At 53.9% G+C, this 16,479-nt stretch overlaps 1 protein-coding gene across 1 annotated transcript; it reads right to left on the bottom strand.

Moving 5' to 3' along the window:
- Nucleotides 1-10,067: 10,067 nt before the first annotated feature.
- Nucleotides 10,068-15,321, bottom strand: PCK1 (phosphoenolpyruvate carboxykinase 1). The gene is made up of 10 exons (XM_004759910.3): nt 15,204-15,321; nt 14,776-15,040; nt 14,108-14,289; nt 13,506-13,709; nt 13,188-13,375; nt 12,668-12,830; nt 11,993-12,217; nt 11,768-11,899; nt 11,296-11,391; nt 10,068-11,094 (listed from the first exon to the last, which is right to left on the bottom strand). The coding sequence occupies exons 2-10, from the start codon at nt 14,997-14,999 to the stop codon at nt 10,640-10,642; spliced, it is 1,869 nt and encodes a 622-aa protein (XP_004759967.1). The 5' UTR covers nt 15,000-15,040; nt 15,204-15,321; the 3' UTR covers nt 10,068-10,639.
- Between the last annotated feature and the right edge of the window lie 1,158 nt (nt 15,322-16,479).

The raw sequence follows: 16,479 nt of genomic DNA, 5'->3' as shown, positions 1-16,479 counted from the left end.
TAAGTGGTCGGACCCCTAGATAGGTAGACCAAGGTGGGCAGATCAACAAAGGGTGCATGTGCAGTCATTATCCGTCCATTGATTTACCCATCCATCCATCTGTACCTCCAATCATCCACCCGTCCATCCGTCCATCCATCCATCTGTCCTTCCATCCACCTGTCCATCCATCCATCCACCTGTCCATCCATCCATCCATCCGTCCATCCGTCCTTCCATCCATCTACCTGTCCATCCATCCTTCCTACCATCTCTGTACAATCAGTGCATACGCACATGGTGAGGTAGACAGAGAGGGACAGATAGGAAGACAGACACACAGACAGATGGGTAGCTGAGTGAATAAATGGGTGGCTGGCTGGTGGGTGAGTCGATGTTGCAATGGAAAACTGAATGAATGAACAGATGGAGAGATAGATGATGGACAGATGGGTTGCTGGATGGCTGGGACCGGAAACTAAATGCTAAATTGCCTCCCTCCCGAAGGTGGCAACAACAGTTGCTTCAGCTCCTGCCTGGTACCACATACATTAACGCGGCCACAGGGGGCCGGAACGCCGCAGCCCCCACAATCTGGTCATTAACTGACTCACGGAGCTTTTCACCTATTCGAAACCAACGGGGTAGCAGCATGACATTTCAGATTTCCTTTCAGCAATCAATTGCTTGGCCTTTCACAGAACACAGTGTGCAGCTGTTTGCTGGCTTAGATGCTCTTCCAAAGGTGCCCGCGAGCCCCCCGTGTGCAGTAATGGGCCCAGCTTCCCCGGGGCTCGGGGGGGTGTGTGCCCAAAAATGTTAGGGGACCCTGCCCCCAACTGCTTTGCCACATTCTCTCTCTGCAGAAGTGCTACCAATTACCCTAATTACCCTTCAGTTAGGGGGTTTCATTTATAACATAGTGGTGAGGAAGTATTGGAGAAAGAGTTTCCTTGGCAACCAAGTTTTTAAACACAAGAATTCTCTGAGTTTTAAAGCCACTTCTCATCTAATTTCCCCCTGAAAATTAGCTTGGAACTTTTCAGATGCTGAAATTTTTAGCATAACAGCAGGCTAGCACTTATGTCTGAAACCATAAAAGACCTAGATTTCTCCCCTGCCAGAGGCAAGAGCCCGGGAAGTTGTTCAATTTCCGGTGCCACTTTGTTCGTGGTGGGCAAGCAGGAGCTGCCACGGCCATTATGGAGGAACCGTGGAGAGCGCAGTTCTCGGACCTGCGGTGGGTCACACTCGCCACGCCAACCTGTTTCCTGGACTCGGGCTGTTCAGGATCCCGGTCGGCTGAGTGCTGCTGTGTGGACTGGATGGAAAGACCCCCAGGAGAGCCGAGTGGTCTGGGCCCAGCTCCCCAGGTTCAGAAGTATGGCACCGACCAGCACCCCAAAGCAGAAAGCATACCATTTCAGGGTCCGCTCTCAGTCGAGGCTTCCCTCACTAAAAACTTCCCCGTCCTCGGCAAGCTCCCTATCTCCTCCCCGTGCCAACAAAATGAATCCCTGCTCAGGTCCATGACTTGGCTTCTCATCATCTGCTCCAGACTAGGGCGGCCACTCCAACTCTCTCCTCATCCCACAGTCCACGCACTCTACTTGGGCCAAGCCACACTTCTGCCCCTCAGCCTCCAACCATCTAGACGGCACCTGCGCACCGACCCTCACACTTTACACCCCCAGCCCACCTTGATCCTTGCTCGCGCCCCTTAATCTACCCGCAATCCCTCTACTCTGCCCTTTCGACCCTGGCTTTCCTAATCTGACATCATTCTGTTTGGGCTGCTCCCGTGCTACTTCCTCTGCGACTTCGCAGCCATCGGTCCACACCTCGGAGAACACCCAGTTTTCCTGCTCTGTCCAGCTGAAGGGCTTCTTTGTCCTGAAGGCCCGTGGTACAGTCGAGAAATCGGGCCGCTGATTCAGATTCAGGTTCTCACAGCCTGGGAGCTGCAGCGCCCTGGTGAGAAGGCGGAAGGGTGGTGGGGGGGGAGGCGCTGAGATTAAACGGACTCCACAGTGGTCCCATGAGCCCCTACGTGGAGGCTGGGTGGTGCCCTGGGTAGATGTGCGGAGGGATGGAGGCCGTGTGGAGGCGGAGCGAGTTGGACGATAAAGAGATGGACGGTTGAGTGGCAGGAGAAGGGGTTGGACTGATGGGTGGAAAGAAGTGGGGGAGGGGGGGGAGAGGAGGGGAAGATAAATTGCGTATGCGACTCGCTGCCCAGGCAGAATTACAAAGTCTGGGAGGTAGACCAGGAGGCCGACCACCCGGAAATTCCGGAAGGGGCAGAAAGTGAGCTTCTGGATTCTTGTCCGCAAGAACTATTGCTCCTGAGAGCTTGGGGCTTGGAGTTTTTCAGTGACCCTGGGAAAAGGACAGAGGCTCCTATGGGACCAATTCATTAGGAAGGACAGTCCTGATCAGCTCACCTAAGCACTTGGGCAGACTCTAAGGGCCAGGCGGGCAGAGAGCATTTAATAACTATTCATTGGAAAGTGATGGGTTGATCTTGGAGGCCTGCCATTGCAGGGAGGCACAGCCAGCTGGGAAGTGTTGGGCATTTTGTTTCTGAGGAGAACGCTCTCTCATATTCTGCCGCAAGGAAGACTGACACTGCTGCGAGCAGCCCAGCCTCCAGTCTTTGGCCTTGTTGCCATGTCTGCACAGCGCCAGAGCCCACCCAGTGGAGGGGCCCGTGGCCCATGCCTCCCTGTGAGAACCAGTCCCCAGGGTACCAGGGAGGTAGCCCTTCCTCTGAGCCATCTGGGTTCAAGATGTGAAGGACATCAGACCGGAGCTAGCCAAACCCCAAGCAACTTGTCTTGTAAGTGTTCTGGGAGTCGATTCACCCATGAATCCAGGAAGACCCTGTAGATAAATAACCAAGTCCCTAGAGCAGTGGGGGGACGGAGGACCAGCACAAAGCTAGAGGGACATCTGAACACTGTCCCCTTCCAGGAAGGACAAATCTCACTTGATGTTGGTCACAGACACATTCAGGGGCCCCAGGAAGGTGCAAACATCAGCTTGTCTGCTGAGTCTTCTTTCCGGCCTGCACGGTCTATTCTGACTTGGACAGTTACATAGGAGGAGCACTGCACGAGCCCAAGGGATGGACCCAGGGACCAGGGGGAGGGCAGCGGGCCTCGGCTAGCTTCGTGGCCAGATTCGGTCCTCGCAGTCCTGGGCAGTGCCTCTGAAAGACTTGTCATGCATCTAAGGGAACTTGTGTTGTTAATAAAACCATGTCTGCACTTCTTCCCTCAGACTCCCTCCCCACGAGGGATGCAGGCGGCGGGGAAATAAGGAAAGGGGTGCAGGGGGAAGACAAATTCGCTCTGCCTTATCTCTAAAGTGTTTAGCTAAGTGCCAGGCACATAATAAGTGCTCGATAAATAACCATTATTAGGGGCGGAAGAAATGGAGGAGATCAGACAGATCAGAATTTAATTCTGCCACGCAGATCTATTGTGCTTCTTTCTGCCTAGGGAAAAAGAGGGAACATGTATCTCAACTTTCCATCTCCCTCTGTCTCTGAGGCTGACTTTGTGGCCGTGTCCTCTCATCCCCTTTTGCCTGCAGCCTGTTGAAAAAAAGAAAAAGAAAAAGCCAATCTGGCATGCTTGGCCGAACCTCTACCGCCCCAGCCCACAGCCCACAGCCCCTCCGACTTTATGTTTAATTTCCCTGGGTCGGGAGGAAGCATGCTGATGATCCAAGTTAATTCAAAATGTAAATTTCATCTCCTATCGGCTAATGGCTCTGAGCTCCGCTTGATGGAACGGGGGAGCAGCTGCCACATGCGTCACCAAGGCCTCTGGCTCCCTGATCTCTGCTCTTAATGGTGATGAAACCCTCACCGAGGCTTCAGACAGCCGTGGCCTCTGTGCCCACTGAGGCCAGACCGGAGATTACCTCTGCAGACAGGCCGCGCTGCTAACCAAGGGAACTGTGGGCTGGGACGTCTATGCCAACCCCAAGGGAGGCTCCAACCGGGCCAGACCAGTCAGTCCCCTGGGGCTGTCTTGGGCAGCCGATGCCCCTGTGCCCCTTTCCCCAGATTCGGGAGCCTCAGCCCTTGACAGAGAATGTCACCGTGGGCCAGCGGTCTCCACTGGGGTCAGGGACTCAAGAAGTAGCCTTGAACCCTGCAAGGGCTAGTGCTAGAGTGGCAGCCAAGACCTTCAGATGCTGACTTCCCTCAGGCTGCTGTGGGCCTGGAGCTGCCCCTGGGCCACAGAGAAGGTCCCTTTCATCTTCCCAGGAGATGTGAGGGTTTCTCTTGAAGCCAGCTGAGTACCTCACTGTCTGAGTTGGCCCGTGTCCTTGAAGGCCAAACCCGCTTCAGGTTGGGGGTCTCTCTCTCTCTCTCTCTCTCTCTCTCCCTCCCCTCTGTGGGCTGCAGGGAAAGGCTTTGGGCCTAGATGGAGGGCCCAGCGGGGCTGGGGATGTGCCCGCAACTCTGAGCTTCCCGTTCTGCATTGCCCTTCCCTGGGGCGTGGCGTTGGCAGGATTGAGCTGTAGGCGAGGGGTGAGGGTGTTCTCAAGTGTGACAAACAGAGTGGGGGGCGTTCCTGGGGAGGGATCACAGACATGCAGAAGAGCAGCAGGTGACCTGTTTGGGGGCAGGACATGGTCTTCTTGTTCCTGATCAAAGCTTGCCTTCTCCAGCTTGCACCTGGTCTCCCTAAACCCCAGTCCTAAGGGTCCACTGAAGAGCCACATAGCACCGGCTTCACGACAGGTTGGAGGTGGAAAGACTTTCAGGGAACAAGGTGGGACACTCCGGCAAAGCTGGGGAAGCTGAGGCTCAGAGAGGAAGCGCGTGTCCCTGGACTGTGCCCGCGTTCTAGCAGTTGGAGGGGATACGGCGGCTGCAGGCGGAGGAGGAAGGAAAGTGCGCCCTCCCGCGTGGCTGGAGCCCGTGGCCTTCGGAGCGTCAAGACCCTCCCCCGTGTGGAGACACGAGCTGACTCCTCCCATCCATCGCCAAGCCAGTTGGCGAGAGCTCCTCACCCACTGTCCGAGCTGGGAGGCTCTCTGGTCTCCTGACTCTGGGGTTCTTCTCCTTGCTGAGGATGAGGTTGGGATTATAAAATTGGGTTTAATGCCAGTGCAAGGCGGCCTGGAATCCCAGGCGGCCAGCGGGCCCAGTGCTGCTGCTGCTGGCCTCATGACTTCTGCTGACTTTTCTCTGTCCTCTCCGGCCCTGTTTCTCCTAGAAGTCGGTGAAATGATTTTCACGGTGTTCATAATAACCGGGAAAGGTTCACAGGACTGGCATTAGATGACATTGAGCCCCGCAATGAGAAAGTCTGTCCTTTTCCCATTGTCTGTGAATCCTTCTGGTCATCCCTGGGCATGAATCTCCGTGGGCTGCACCTGCCCCGCCACCTCGCTCTTCCCGTTCCCATTGCCTTTCTGTCGAGGTAAGAGCGGGCCTCCGATTACAGCCTTTGGCAGACAGCAGGTTTCGAAGGCCACTTAAGACACACTTTGGGGGAAAAAAAAAAAAAAAAGACACGCTTTTGTTTTTGTTGAATTTATTCTCTTTTCAAACCATGTTATGAGCTATATAATCCATGTACCGTAAAATTCATCTGCTTAAAATGCCATTCATTGGTTTTTAATATATTCGCAGGACTGTGCAAGCTTCACCCCAATCTAATTTGAGAATGTTTTCCGGCACCCCAAAATGAATCCCTGTCCCGTTAGCTAGCACTTCTCCCTCCTCAATGCTTCTCCCCACCCGACCCCTGGAAACTACAAATCTGATTTCTGTCCCTGTGGATTTGACCATTCTGGACATTTACTATGAAGGGAATTACACAATGGACCTGTCTTTCGTGGCGTGTTTCTTTCCCTTGGTGTCATGTTGATGTGGTCACATTAGGAAGGAATGCCTGTTTTTTAATTAATGGCTGGGATGCAATGTTTTCTTCTAAAACAAACTTCTTTCTATCTACTCATTTTTTTCCGATTAAGGGAATGGATTGTTTGCTCAAGACATCAGTTATCCGTGGGAGGTGGGCTATTCACTAGAACTCTCAGATCCTGTCCAAGGGCCTGGGGGGTACTTTGGCTATTGGTTCTCTGATTTGGGGAACTTTTTCTCCCCCTCCTCTCTCCCAGAACCCCCAAGCCTCTTCCTCCATTCTCCCTGACTGTTCTCAAAACCCCCACTGCACGAAGGAAGTTGGGGCGGGGGGGGGGTGTTGCAGAGCAAAGTCTTTGCAAACAAATGTTTAGTCCCGTCTATTCAACAAACTCAGAGGGACAGCTGTGGTCTCAGCTTCTCTCCAGTCGTTTTGTCCAGAAGCAGCATCTACAACGAGTTTAATTATGCAATTAAAGTCATTTTCCTGGGCTGAACAAATATTTACAGCATATTTTGCTGCAAATTGCTTCGCCTGGAGAAAGGTTCTGCCGAGCGGGCTGGCACGGCTGGCGCACATCCACACATTTACAGAGCCCATTACCCAGGGGGCCTCACGGCGCCGAGCAGGTGGTAGACAGGCAAGCCCCCGGAGCAAGTGTCAGTGCTGAAATGGTGACAGGTGTCAGCAAAGCGACCGTGTTCTCGGCCCCGCCACCGTGCTACAGTGGACCAATGACGTCCATTGTTCCTCTGCAGCAGCCCTAAATCCCAGCTCTGCGACATCAGAGAAACCTCTGGGCTCTGTCCTACGGCTGGGAGGTGCGGGGGTGCAGAGAGCAGAGAGAACATCGTGCGTGGAACAGCTCTGTAAAATTCAGAAACATATCCATCGCGCCGTGGTCCCAGGAGGTGGTCCTTGACAAGAACCCGTGTGCGGAACCTCTCCCAAGGGCACCCCCTGCCCCGTTCAGTTTCTTGTCCAAGCGAGGGCAGGAAAACTCAAGGTGAAACTTCAAAAAAGCAAAAAAAAAAAAGTCACTTTATTTTACTCCCTCTGGACTTTTCTCCATCTCAAACTGCCATTTGCCCCCAAGAAGGAACCTTCATCATAGTTCACTGGGGTGATGTCAGCTGACTCAAGGTCTTCTTGGCTTGGGGGGACCCTCCCCTTGCCCAGCTACCCGGTCTGAGGCAAAGGTCTGGGTGGGGGCTCGTGCACTGTGTGAAGGGTCGGCGCTGGGAGAGGACAGATGCCACGGGTGAGGACTGTGACTGGCAGAGATAATCCAGACCCAGGTTTGGGAACCCCTCAGCTATTTGAGAAATTCTGGGGGGTCCCATCATCCCAGGATAGAAGAGCAGTGGGCAGTTAGGGAGACTTTGGGGTGATTTCAGCTTCTCCCCTCCAGCACGACCAAGTTGAATGTCAGCCCTGAAGGGAGTAGAGGCTGGTCCTGTGCCCACTTTGGCCTGAGTGGCTGCTGCTTGGGTGCATGTGTACCCCCACCCCCAGCCTGCCCCTAGAGACCCTGTGTTCCTCTTGGGGACAGCCCTCCAGAGTCACCCAGGAGCCTAGGGCTGGTCCTCAGTGGGCCACGAGGGGCTATGCAGGACCGCGAGCCCCCGTTCCTGGTGTTGCATGAGCTCAGCCCCCAGTAAAGATCAAGAGCAGAGTGCCAGGCCCCTTGCTCACATGACCCCACGGTTATGGTGCCCATTTTACAGTTGGGAAAATGAGGCTTGGGGTTTCATGCTATCACTGGAGAGTATGCAGCTAGGAAGGGGAAGGGTGGTGAGTCACGCCCAGACCCTCTGGACCCCAGAGTCCATGCTGAGCTGGGCTGTTTTGTTTTATCCTCATCAGACCCCAACAGGGATGTTAGTGCCCTATGACACAGATAAATGTCACTTTGGGTGACACTGCTGGCCAGAGGTTGAGCTGGAATGTGTCCAAGGTCACCGATGTTTACTGCCCCCCAGGAAAGGCAGGAGGGCGGGGGCAGGCCGGGGGAGGCAGGCCCTTCCCCATAGGTGACGGAACCTGATGCCTATTTACTGTGATCGTTAACCGTGACAGCAAAGGTCACGATCGGGTGCCCTCTGCAGGGGAGCAGGTCAAGGGAGCCTCCAGGGCCCATGCCTGGTGGTCCTAAAGCTCTGGAAGGCACTCAGAGGGGCACGTGGGTGGCTGGGGACTCTGGACGAGGGTGGGCTGAGGACAGAGGACAGGAAGAGTGTGAACCCGCAAGCCCCAAAGGTGCCCCGGGCTGGCCCAGCCCCGCTCATCTGCCCCTCTCTGCCCCAAGTGAGCTTCAGGGCGAGTTTTTCCGTATTTGCTGTGTACCTGCTGTGTTCTGGGCTTTAACCCGGCCTCCAGCTCCAGGCACCCATAGGGTCTGGGGGGCGGCACACACACTGGGTTCCAGCAGAAGGTATCAGCCCCAGTTGGTCTGGGCTCGTGCATGCTGGGGGCGGGCAGACTGGGCACCCACAGCCCCCAAACCAACTTGGCCTTGTCTACCTTTCTGCCTCGCAGGGTCTGGGGCACAGCACGGAGACGTGGTCATCACGTCCTGATTATTGCAGTCCGAGGTCCCAGCACAGAAACCGGGAGCTGCAGGTGGATGGAACACAGCTGGCACCATTTGGGGAAAGTGAGTCAGGAGCCAAAGGCAGGGATGGAACCCTTGTGGCCCCCTGGACACTTCTGTTCTGTGTAAGGCACTTCCTCTGGGCTGCTTCCCAGACTCCCAGGGCCTGGTGGCAACAGGGTCATGGGCCAGGGCGCTGGGCAGGTGGGTGACACTGCACAGGGGAGGGACAGCTTCCCAAATGGCCAGCTTTGCCATGGGGATGAGAAGCCTCCTGAAGGCCTAGAACAGGACTCGAGGGCCTCGGACAGACATCTTAACCATGGAGCCCAAACTCTACCTCTAACGGGGGTCCAGGAAACTGCCTCGGAGGCCAGCAGGGGCAGAGAAACAGAAGCCCAGTGCCCGGGGTGCCAGCCCTCCCCAGCCTGGGGTGGACACTGCCCTGCTTTGCCCATCCCCCTGCCCCAGACGTTCAGTTTCTGAGTCAGAGCACACGCCAAGTAAGTGTTCTGTGCGGAAAGAAAAAAACAGGTTTGAAAGCCCTCGATTTAAATTAATACAGCAGATAACATTTAATTCCATTAAATGGGTTTTCCCCATCAGTGGTTTTGGCATCAGAACATGAGGCTTTCTTGGGAGAGCTGGATCAGCGCTCAGCCCTTTAAAGGGAAAGGAAGCTATGATTGCCATTTCCCAGCTCCAGCAGATGCTCCGGGCCTCAGTTTCCCCATCTCTAAGATTGACACAACCTCGGCTTCACCTTCCACGCAGAGCAAGGCACCAAGGAGCCCAGAGGAACGAGCGAGTTTGCAGGCGGTGGAGGCGAGGAAAGCCGAGATGCAGGGGTGTGGCGATGAAGGGGAGAGCACGGAGCTCGCTGCAGGCGCGGGGGTCACGCGGCTCTCCCCGCCCATGCGCAGACGGGGAGACAGCAAGTGGGGGACGCTGTGTTTATCTGAACAATGTGGCACACCAGCTTCGGGTTCGTTTGCGCTGATCACCCAATAAACACTGTGAGCCCAGGGGCCAGGTGAGGGCTTGAGGCCAAACCACGCCACCTGCTCTTCTCAGGGTAGCCCACGGTTGGCACGCTGCTCAGTATACAGAAGGTACTCAATGAATGCTTGTACCCTGGAACTCACTTGTCTTTCTCTCTTCTCCTCCCTTGTGGATGACAGTTGAGAAAAGCGTTGGTCAAAAAGAGTTTATGGACAAAAGCCCATGAGATTGGCCTCCATTTCCTCCATGTGGGGTGCAGAGCCCCCAGGCCCACACTTTTGTCAAAAAGCGCATCTTAAATTCTCCCACTCAGGGAGATGTAAGACCTACCATTTAATGACACTAACTAGTGGTTTCTAGACTCTAACCGGTGGTCAATTCAGAAAACCCAACTGTGGTGCCACGGTACCCCCGGTGACATTCCTTCTGCTCCCACTTCCCATCGGGCTCCTCTCTGTTCCCCCATCCCCACCCCCACTCCCTTCTTGGGGATGATCCTGGTGTCTCCTCCTCCTCTGGACAGGGTTCCAATCACACAATGTTTCATCAGCATTCCTTGTTTCTTGGTGGCTCAGGTAAGAAAAACCAAGCAAACAAATCGATCTTTTCTACAAAATTTATTTTTTTTTAATTTTTCCAAGAAGAGTTAGGGGGAAAAATTGGAATCACATCAAGGTAAGTAACAAGGGTATATAAAAATAATTTAAACATACATATCAGTAATAAAGCAACCTTTCTTTCTAGCAACAACTAGTAGAGAATCTTGCCCAAGATTTTTCCAAAGGTATTATATACATCTCAGATAACAAGAAATACAGACACACACGGACACAGACACACACACACACACACACCTGTATATACAACTCAAGTACGTTCCCGGTGCATTCCAGCTAACTGAGAGCTGCAGTGATCAAAACAGCAAAGCCTAACTGCCTAGCGTCCTCAGGGTTGAAGAAACGTGCATTGGAGAGTGGATTTAGAGACCTGCTAAGATTTCCCTCCCTGATCTCACAGTTACTAGCCCGTACTCTACAGTCTTACTGGAAAACAAATCTGCTCATTACAGTAGAGCAGGTGGTGTGGGTTTGGGACACCCCACTTGTTCTTGTTCCTGGTACCCCCTCGTGGGATGGAAAGGGGGTGATTTCACAGGTGAAGCCCTCGGGTCTGATTACATCTGGCTGACCCTCTGCTTCAGGGCAAGAACCTCTCTCTCGATCTCAGCGGGGAGGTCGGCGTTAACCTGCTCCTCGAGGTACTGCTGGATGTCTTCCACCTCCTTCTCCCAGAACTCCTTGGAGATGTGGAAGAGCTCCTCCATGTTGATGTCCCCCAGGCCCGTCAGGTTCAGGGCCCCCTCCTCAGGGATGAGCCCGATGGGCGTGAGCTTGGCGCCAGCTTCCCCGCTGATGCGGTTGAACATCCACTCCAGCACCCTGGAGTTCTCTCCAAAGCCCGGCCAGAGGAATCTGCCGTCCTTGTCTTTCCGGAACCAGTTGACGTGGAAGATCTTGGGCAGCTTGGCTCCCGGGCGCTGGGCCATGCTGAGCCAGTGGGCCAGGTACCTGCCGAAGTTGTAGCCGAAGAAGGGCCGCATGGCAAAGGGGTCGTGCATGATGACCTTCCCTGTTAACAGAAAGCGGGGGTGATGCTGGTCAACGTTCTCACAGGATAATGTCCGTGACATTTACCTGTGACATAATATTGTTGACATTATTGTTGACATAAGCTCGTGCGGTTCTGTCTCGCACTAAGCCACAGACAGGCAGAGACAGAGACAGAGCACACCGGTCACTCTCTGTGGTTGTGATTTCCTCTCTGCTTTACCTTGGTGTTCTGCAGCCGCTGTGGCCTCTGATCGCATGGCCGCCCCCACGAAAACTCCGTGTTGCCAGCTGACAGCTTCATACACCAGGGGGACACCTGCAGTGGAAGAAAAGAAATGTCCCTTAAAGGCTCTGACACAGACCCTTTGGCTGGCAGTGGCATCTTTCCAAATGGAAAGACACGGCCGAATGATGTCTCACTGAGCTAACTTTGGCTCCCTCAAAGCGAAAGGGCGCAAAACCATCATCAGCTTCACGCCACTGAGGCCACGCAACAGAAAGTTAAACTGGATGGAGCTCCCTTAGGTCAAGGATCCAAAAAGGCTTGTGGTGCCTTGCCAATTATCTTGGCTTTTTGGAAGCTGGAGATCTCTGGCACCCTCTGACAAGGTCATGAGAAAGGAGAGATTGCACGGATGTCCCCTGGGAGCCAACACACCCACATTCCCAGGCTGAACGAAGGAGAGCCTCACCGGCAGGTCGGCGGCCCCCGAAGATGATGCCCTCGATGGGCACCCCTTCTGGAGACTCCCAGGCAGGGTCGATGATGGGGCACTGGCTGGCCGGGGTGCAGAAGCGCGAGTTGGGATGGGCACAAGGTTCTCCTACCACAGCAAGAGAGGAGAGACCCCTTAGCGTCTGGTCCAAACAAGTGGTGTTTCTGGGCTAGAGCCCCGGGGCCTCGAGGCAGGGCTCACCATCCTGGGGGGTCCACTCCTTGTTTTTCCACGAAGTGATCTTGATGCCTGGGGCCAGCGGCTGGTCGATACCTTCCCAGTAAATGTCCCCATCGCTGGTCTCAGCCACATTGGTGAAGATGGTGTTCTTCTGGATGGTCTTGATGGCATTGGGGTTCGTCTTCACAGAGGTTCCGGGAGCCACACCAAAAAAGCCATTTTCCGGGTTGATAGCCCTTAAGTTACCTGCAAAGTTTTAAACCAGAGAAGTAGGAAACGCATGACCAAGAAAGCCCAGCATATATTCTCAGCTCTGGCCAGGCTCATTTTTGCACCAAATTCTCAAGTCTTTGCTTCTTTCCCTTGCCTCATTCCTGGAAGAGATTTCTCTTTTCTCTTCCAAGCATTATTTTCCACTTTGACACTTTGACGACCCTTTCTTCCTCATTCCTTTTCCACCAGTACTATTTTAACAAATGTATTGTGTCAACAAGCAACAACATATGGTTCGATTTCAATCCAGATTCTATATTAAATTAAAGAATGCTTACAGAATACATATTCCTAAGGCTTTGCAAGACGTAGCAATAACTTAAAAGATCCAAACATGATTTGGGAGGATCTGGCATGCTTTAAAAGGCGACAGTTCACTTAGCTCCAATGATTACTGCCCGCCGTTGGGCCGGAAAGAGTCACCTTGTTGGTCAAATTTCATCCAGGCGATGTCATCACCCACACACTCTATTTTCCACCCGGGGAGGCTGGGGTTCATCATGGCCAGGTTGGTCTTCCCGCAGGCACTGGGAAAGGCTGCTGCAAAGTACTTCTTCTGGCCCTTGGGGTTGGTGATACCCAGGATCTGTTGGCGACAAAATTCCTCCTTAATCTGTCCTTTGTGTCCCCCTGGTGGTCAGTGGCTCAGTCTAGGAGAGTGCTCAGAAGTCCCCCAAAAAAGAGATTCCCAAGATCTATGTCTTCAGGTATCAAAATGAACACTTTAAATAACAAAGCCTAAAGGAGTGCTACTGGCCCCACTGCAGTGGAAGTCTTCGAGAGAGGCATGAAGCATCATCAGTGGAATTTCTAAGTCTGTCCTCCTTGGGGCGGGCCAGGCGCCCATGGGAGATGCACTTCCGTAGACACTTGGACCTCTGTGCCCCCCTCCACCCCATGCCCAAGACCCCACCGTGCGCCTGCAGAACTTGCTACGTCTTACCAGCATGTGCTCCGCCAGCCAACCCTCTTCCTTCGCCAGCCGGCTGGCCATCCTGAGGGCAAAGCACTTCTTCCCAAGGAGCGAGTTCCCGCCGTACCCGCTCCCGAAGGAGATGATTTCCCTGCGGTCAGGCAGGTGCGCGATGAGCGTCAGCTCTGGGTTACACGGCCAATTGTTCACCAGCGGCTCTGCAGAGGAGGACACATCCCAGATGAGCGTGTCACGTCCCCACCCAGGGATCCCCCAGGGCAAAGGCCCAGGGTTGAAGGCTCAGCTTATTTGTTGTTTGCACTTCTGATTCTGAAATAATACGCTTACTTTTTAAAGGCAAAGGGCATCCCACCGAATGGAGGCACTTGACGAACTCGCCGTCCCCCAGTGCTTCCAGGACGGCTGTGCCCATCCGTGTCATGATACGCATGCTGGTCACCACGTAGGGCGAATCAGTCAGCTCGACGCCGATCTTCGACAGCGGCGAGCCCAGGGGCCCCATGCTGAATGGGATGACATACATGGTGCGACCTGTGGGGGCCAGTCCATGGCAACCAGTGAGAAATGATCCCGCAGCCACCCAGCAGGGGAGCCTAGTCTCAGGGTCCCCACTGTCTCATCACACTCTTGCTACCAGCAACCCGCGCCCCGCTCTCCACCCCACTGATTTTGAAAACTCCACTGGAAATCAAACGGAATGCCAAAATGAAAGCATTTTCATAAACATGCAACCGGGTTCTGCCAAGCTCTCCTGAATCCCAGAAAGGAGCCAGACATTTCAATACACTGCAAGTTTCATACATGAATTTAAAGCTATCTGAGGCCATAGGAGTGTTCAGGGCTATCCTAATTATCATGAGGAAGACATAATAAGAGGTTTGCCTTTGCTTTTACTGGATTTTTCCCAGTCAAACAAACATCTCACTCACCTTTCATGCACCCTGGAAATCGGGCTTTGAACGCTTTCTCAAAGTCCTCCTCCGACATCCAGCGACCTAGTTGGCTGAGGCCAGTTTTGGGGATGGGCACGGTATCTCTTTGCTCTTGGGTAATGATGACTGTCTTGCTTTCAATTCTGGCCACATCCCTGGGGTCGGTGAGAGCCAACCAGCTGCAGATAGAAAACACACACAGGTTAGGAATGGAGAGGAAGTGCCGCCATCTTGCATTGGATCTGTGCCTGGGATTCAGCCAAGCGACCTGTTGGAATGGGCCAGTCCCCTTCGTTACTGTGCTCTTCCCACACCTTGCAGAGGCCAGGCACACTGACAATGTCCCATAACAGTGGACAACCGCACCAGCTGGGGCACCGTCAAGGAGTAAATGTACTGGACTTGGCTTGGCTTCTAGGACAGAGCACGTCTAACTGTCACTTCTATCAGGGATTCCGTTTGCAAGGACTGTGTGTCTGTACCATCTCAACTGCAGACTTGAGCCGCTTGATGCCCATCTTCCCATCAAAGGCTGCATGGTTACTCCCCTTCATTAAGTTTTTCAAGAGTTGACAACCCACCCCACCCACCCCCTGCTGGGTGTGGACCCACCTCCGGCAGGTGCAGGGTGTGAAGCAGCGGCTGGGGGCTAGGGGCCGGCTTACCAGTTGCTGAGTTTCTGCAGCTTCCGGATCATGCCCTCTCCTTCCATCTGGTCCAGCAGCTGCTGGTTCTCCTCCTCGGAGCCATCGCAGATGTGGATGTGGTCGGGCTGACACAGCCTGACGCTGCTCTCCACGAAAGCTCTTACCGCCTGGGGCAGGCTGTCAAGGGTGCCCTGGATGACTTTGGCTGAGAAGTTGAGGCCGTTTTGGAGCTGAGGAGGCATCTCTGCGGGGTCGTGCTAAGGGCCACAGGCGCCAAGGTTCCCTGAAAGAGAAAACACAGGCTTCATGACCAAAAGAACACATGCCCTCAAGGAAACTCAATATACTTCTTTGGGCGGCGTCTCACCAGACAGCCAGAGCTCTGAGGACAAAAAGAAATGAGTCTACGTTATTTCTAGAAATGGCAGTTAAAAATCTCGACCTACCTTTTTTCTTCTCGGATGATCCCGATCAGAGATCTGAGAGGGTCTTTCGAGGTTCTTCCCGCTGGTGAACCCGCGTTCCCAAGGGGAAGCCCGCGTTTGCTGGCTGGGGGTAGAAGCTCCTGGCCTTAAATCCCCTCGAGGAGAAAGGCCCCACCCCTCGGCTACACCCAGGGAGGCTCGTCTCTGACGTCAGGGGCCGGACTTTGGATCCAGGCCACAGTTGGTGGAGCTTCTGGACCATCTCACCACAATAAGCCCCAGGGAGATAATTATTGAACAGATAGTTGTTAATGAGTGCTGTGAGGCCTTTGTCCCCAGACCAGCCACAGCAAGTTCTTACACAACTTGCAATTGACTAAACTTTGACCCAGTTCACTGCTGATGTAAAACACTCCGTCCTCCCACTGACTGGCGGGCTGGATCCCACAAGGCTGGTGGGTGCCCCTCCTGGATCCCAGGGGCTGTTGGCAGCACATTTTGTGTCCCGCTGGCTGGTGGGTGGCAGAACACCACTGTGGCGAGGTGTCACCATGCAAAGCGTATGGAAAGGAAGTCCCCAAGCGTAGGTGACTACATGGCTCACTGGCAAAAGTCAGACTTCACTGGGGGCTAATAACCTTACTGAGTGTCCCCCATGGGTCCCCCACCCCAAAAATAAACTCTGTGAGGACAGGAATCTCTGCCTATTTTGTTAATTCTTGTATGTACAGTTCCCAGCATAAAGTAGGCATAGAATGAGTCAATGCCAAGCATCGTTCTGAGCCGGAGCCTATGAACACACAAGGAAACTGAGGCACAGAAAGGCCAAGTGGCTACTTCCAGCTCCAACAGAAGGAAGACTGGAACATAAGCCCAAGGGGCTCTGGATCACCCCACCATACTCTCCCTTGTGAGGTACCATTTCCTTTTCTGGAATTTTCTACATATCATACTCTAAGCAGTTTCTGGGCTGGATGCAGATGCAGGTACCCACTGAGATGACTGCACACTTCTCACTGCCTCTGCAAGTCTGACTGTCTGGGGAGTGAAGGGGGCTTGGTGGTTCTGAGGAATTACACTTGAGCAATGAGACCTTTATGCCGGCTGTAAAGAATTCGCATTGCAAGCAGTTAAGAACTCCAGTCCAATTTAATGAACTCTGGAGCTGCTTGCTGGCATATGGAGAACACTGGGTAAGAAGTCAGGAGCACAGGGCCAAGCCAAGCCCCCAGTCTCTGCCGGCAACCCAACAGTGCAGTCAGTGGGCACCCTGTCCCTCAGAGTGGGTGGGAGGGAC

The sequence above is a fragment of the Mustela putorius genome, unplaced genomic scaffold (genome assembly GCF_011764305.1).
Source record: "Mustela putorius furo isolate JIRA1106 unplaced genomic scaffold, ASM1176430v1.1 tig00003972_pilon_pilon_pilon, whole genome shotgun sequence".
Classification (NCBI taxonomy): Eukaryota; Metazoa; Chordata; class Mammalia; order Carnivora; family Mustelidae; genus Mustela; species Mustela putorius.
This window is presented reverse-complemented; position numbering and strand designations above follow the sequence as displayed.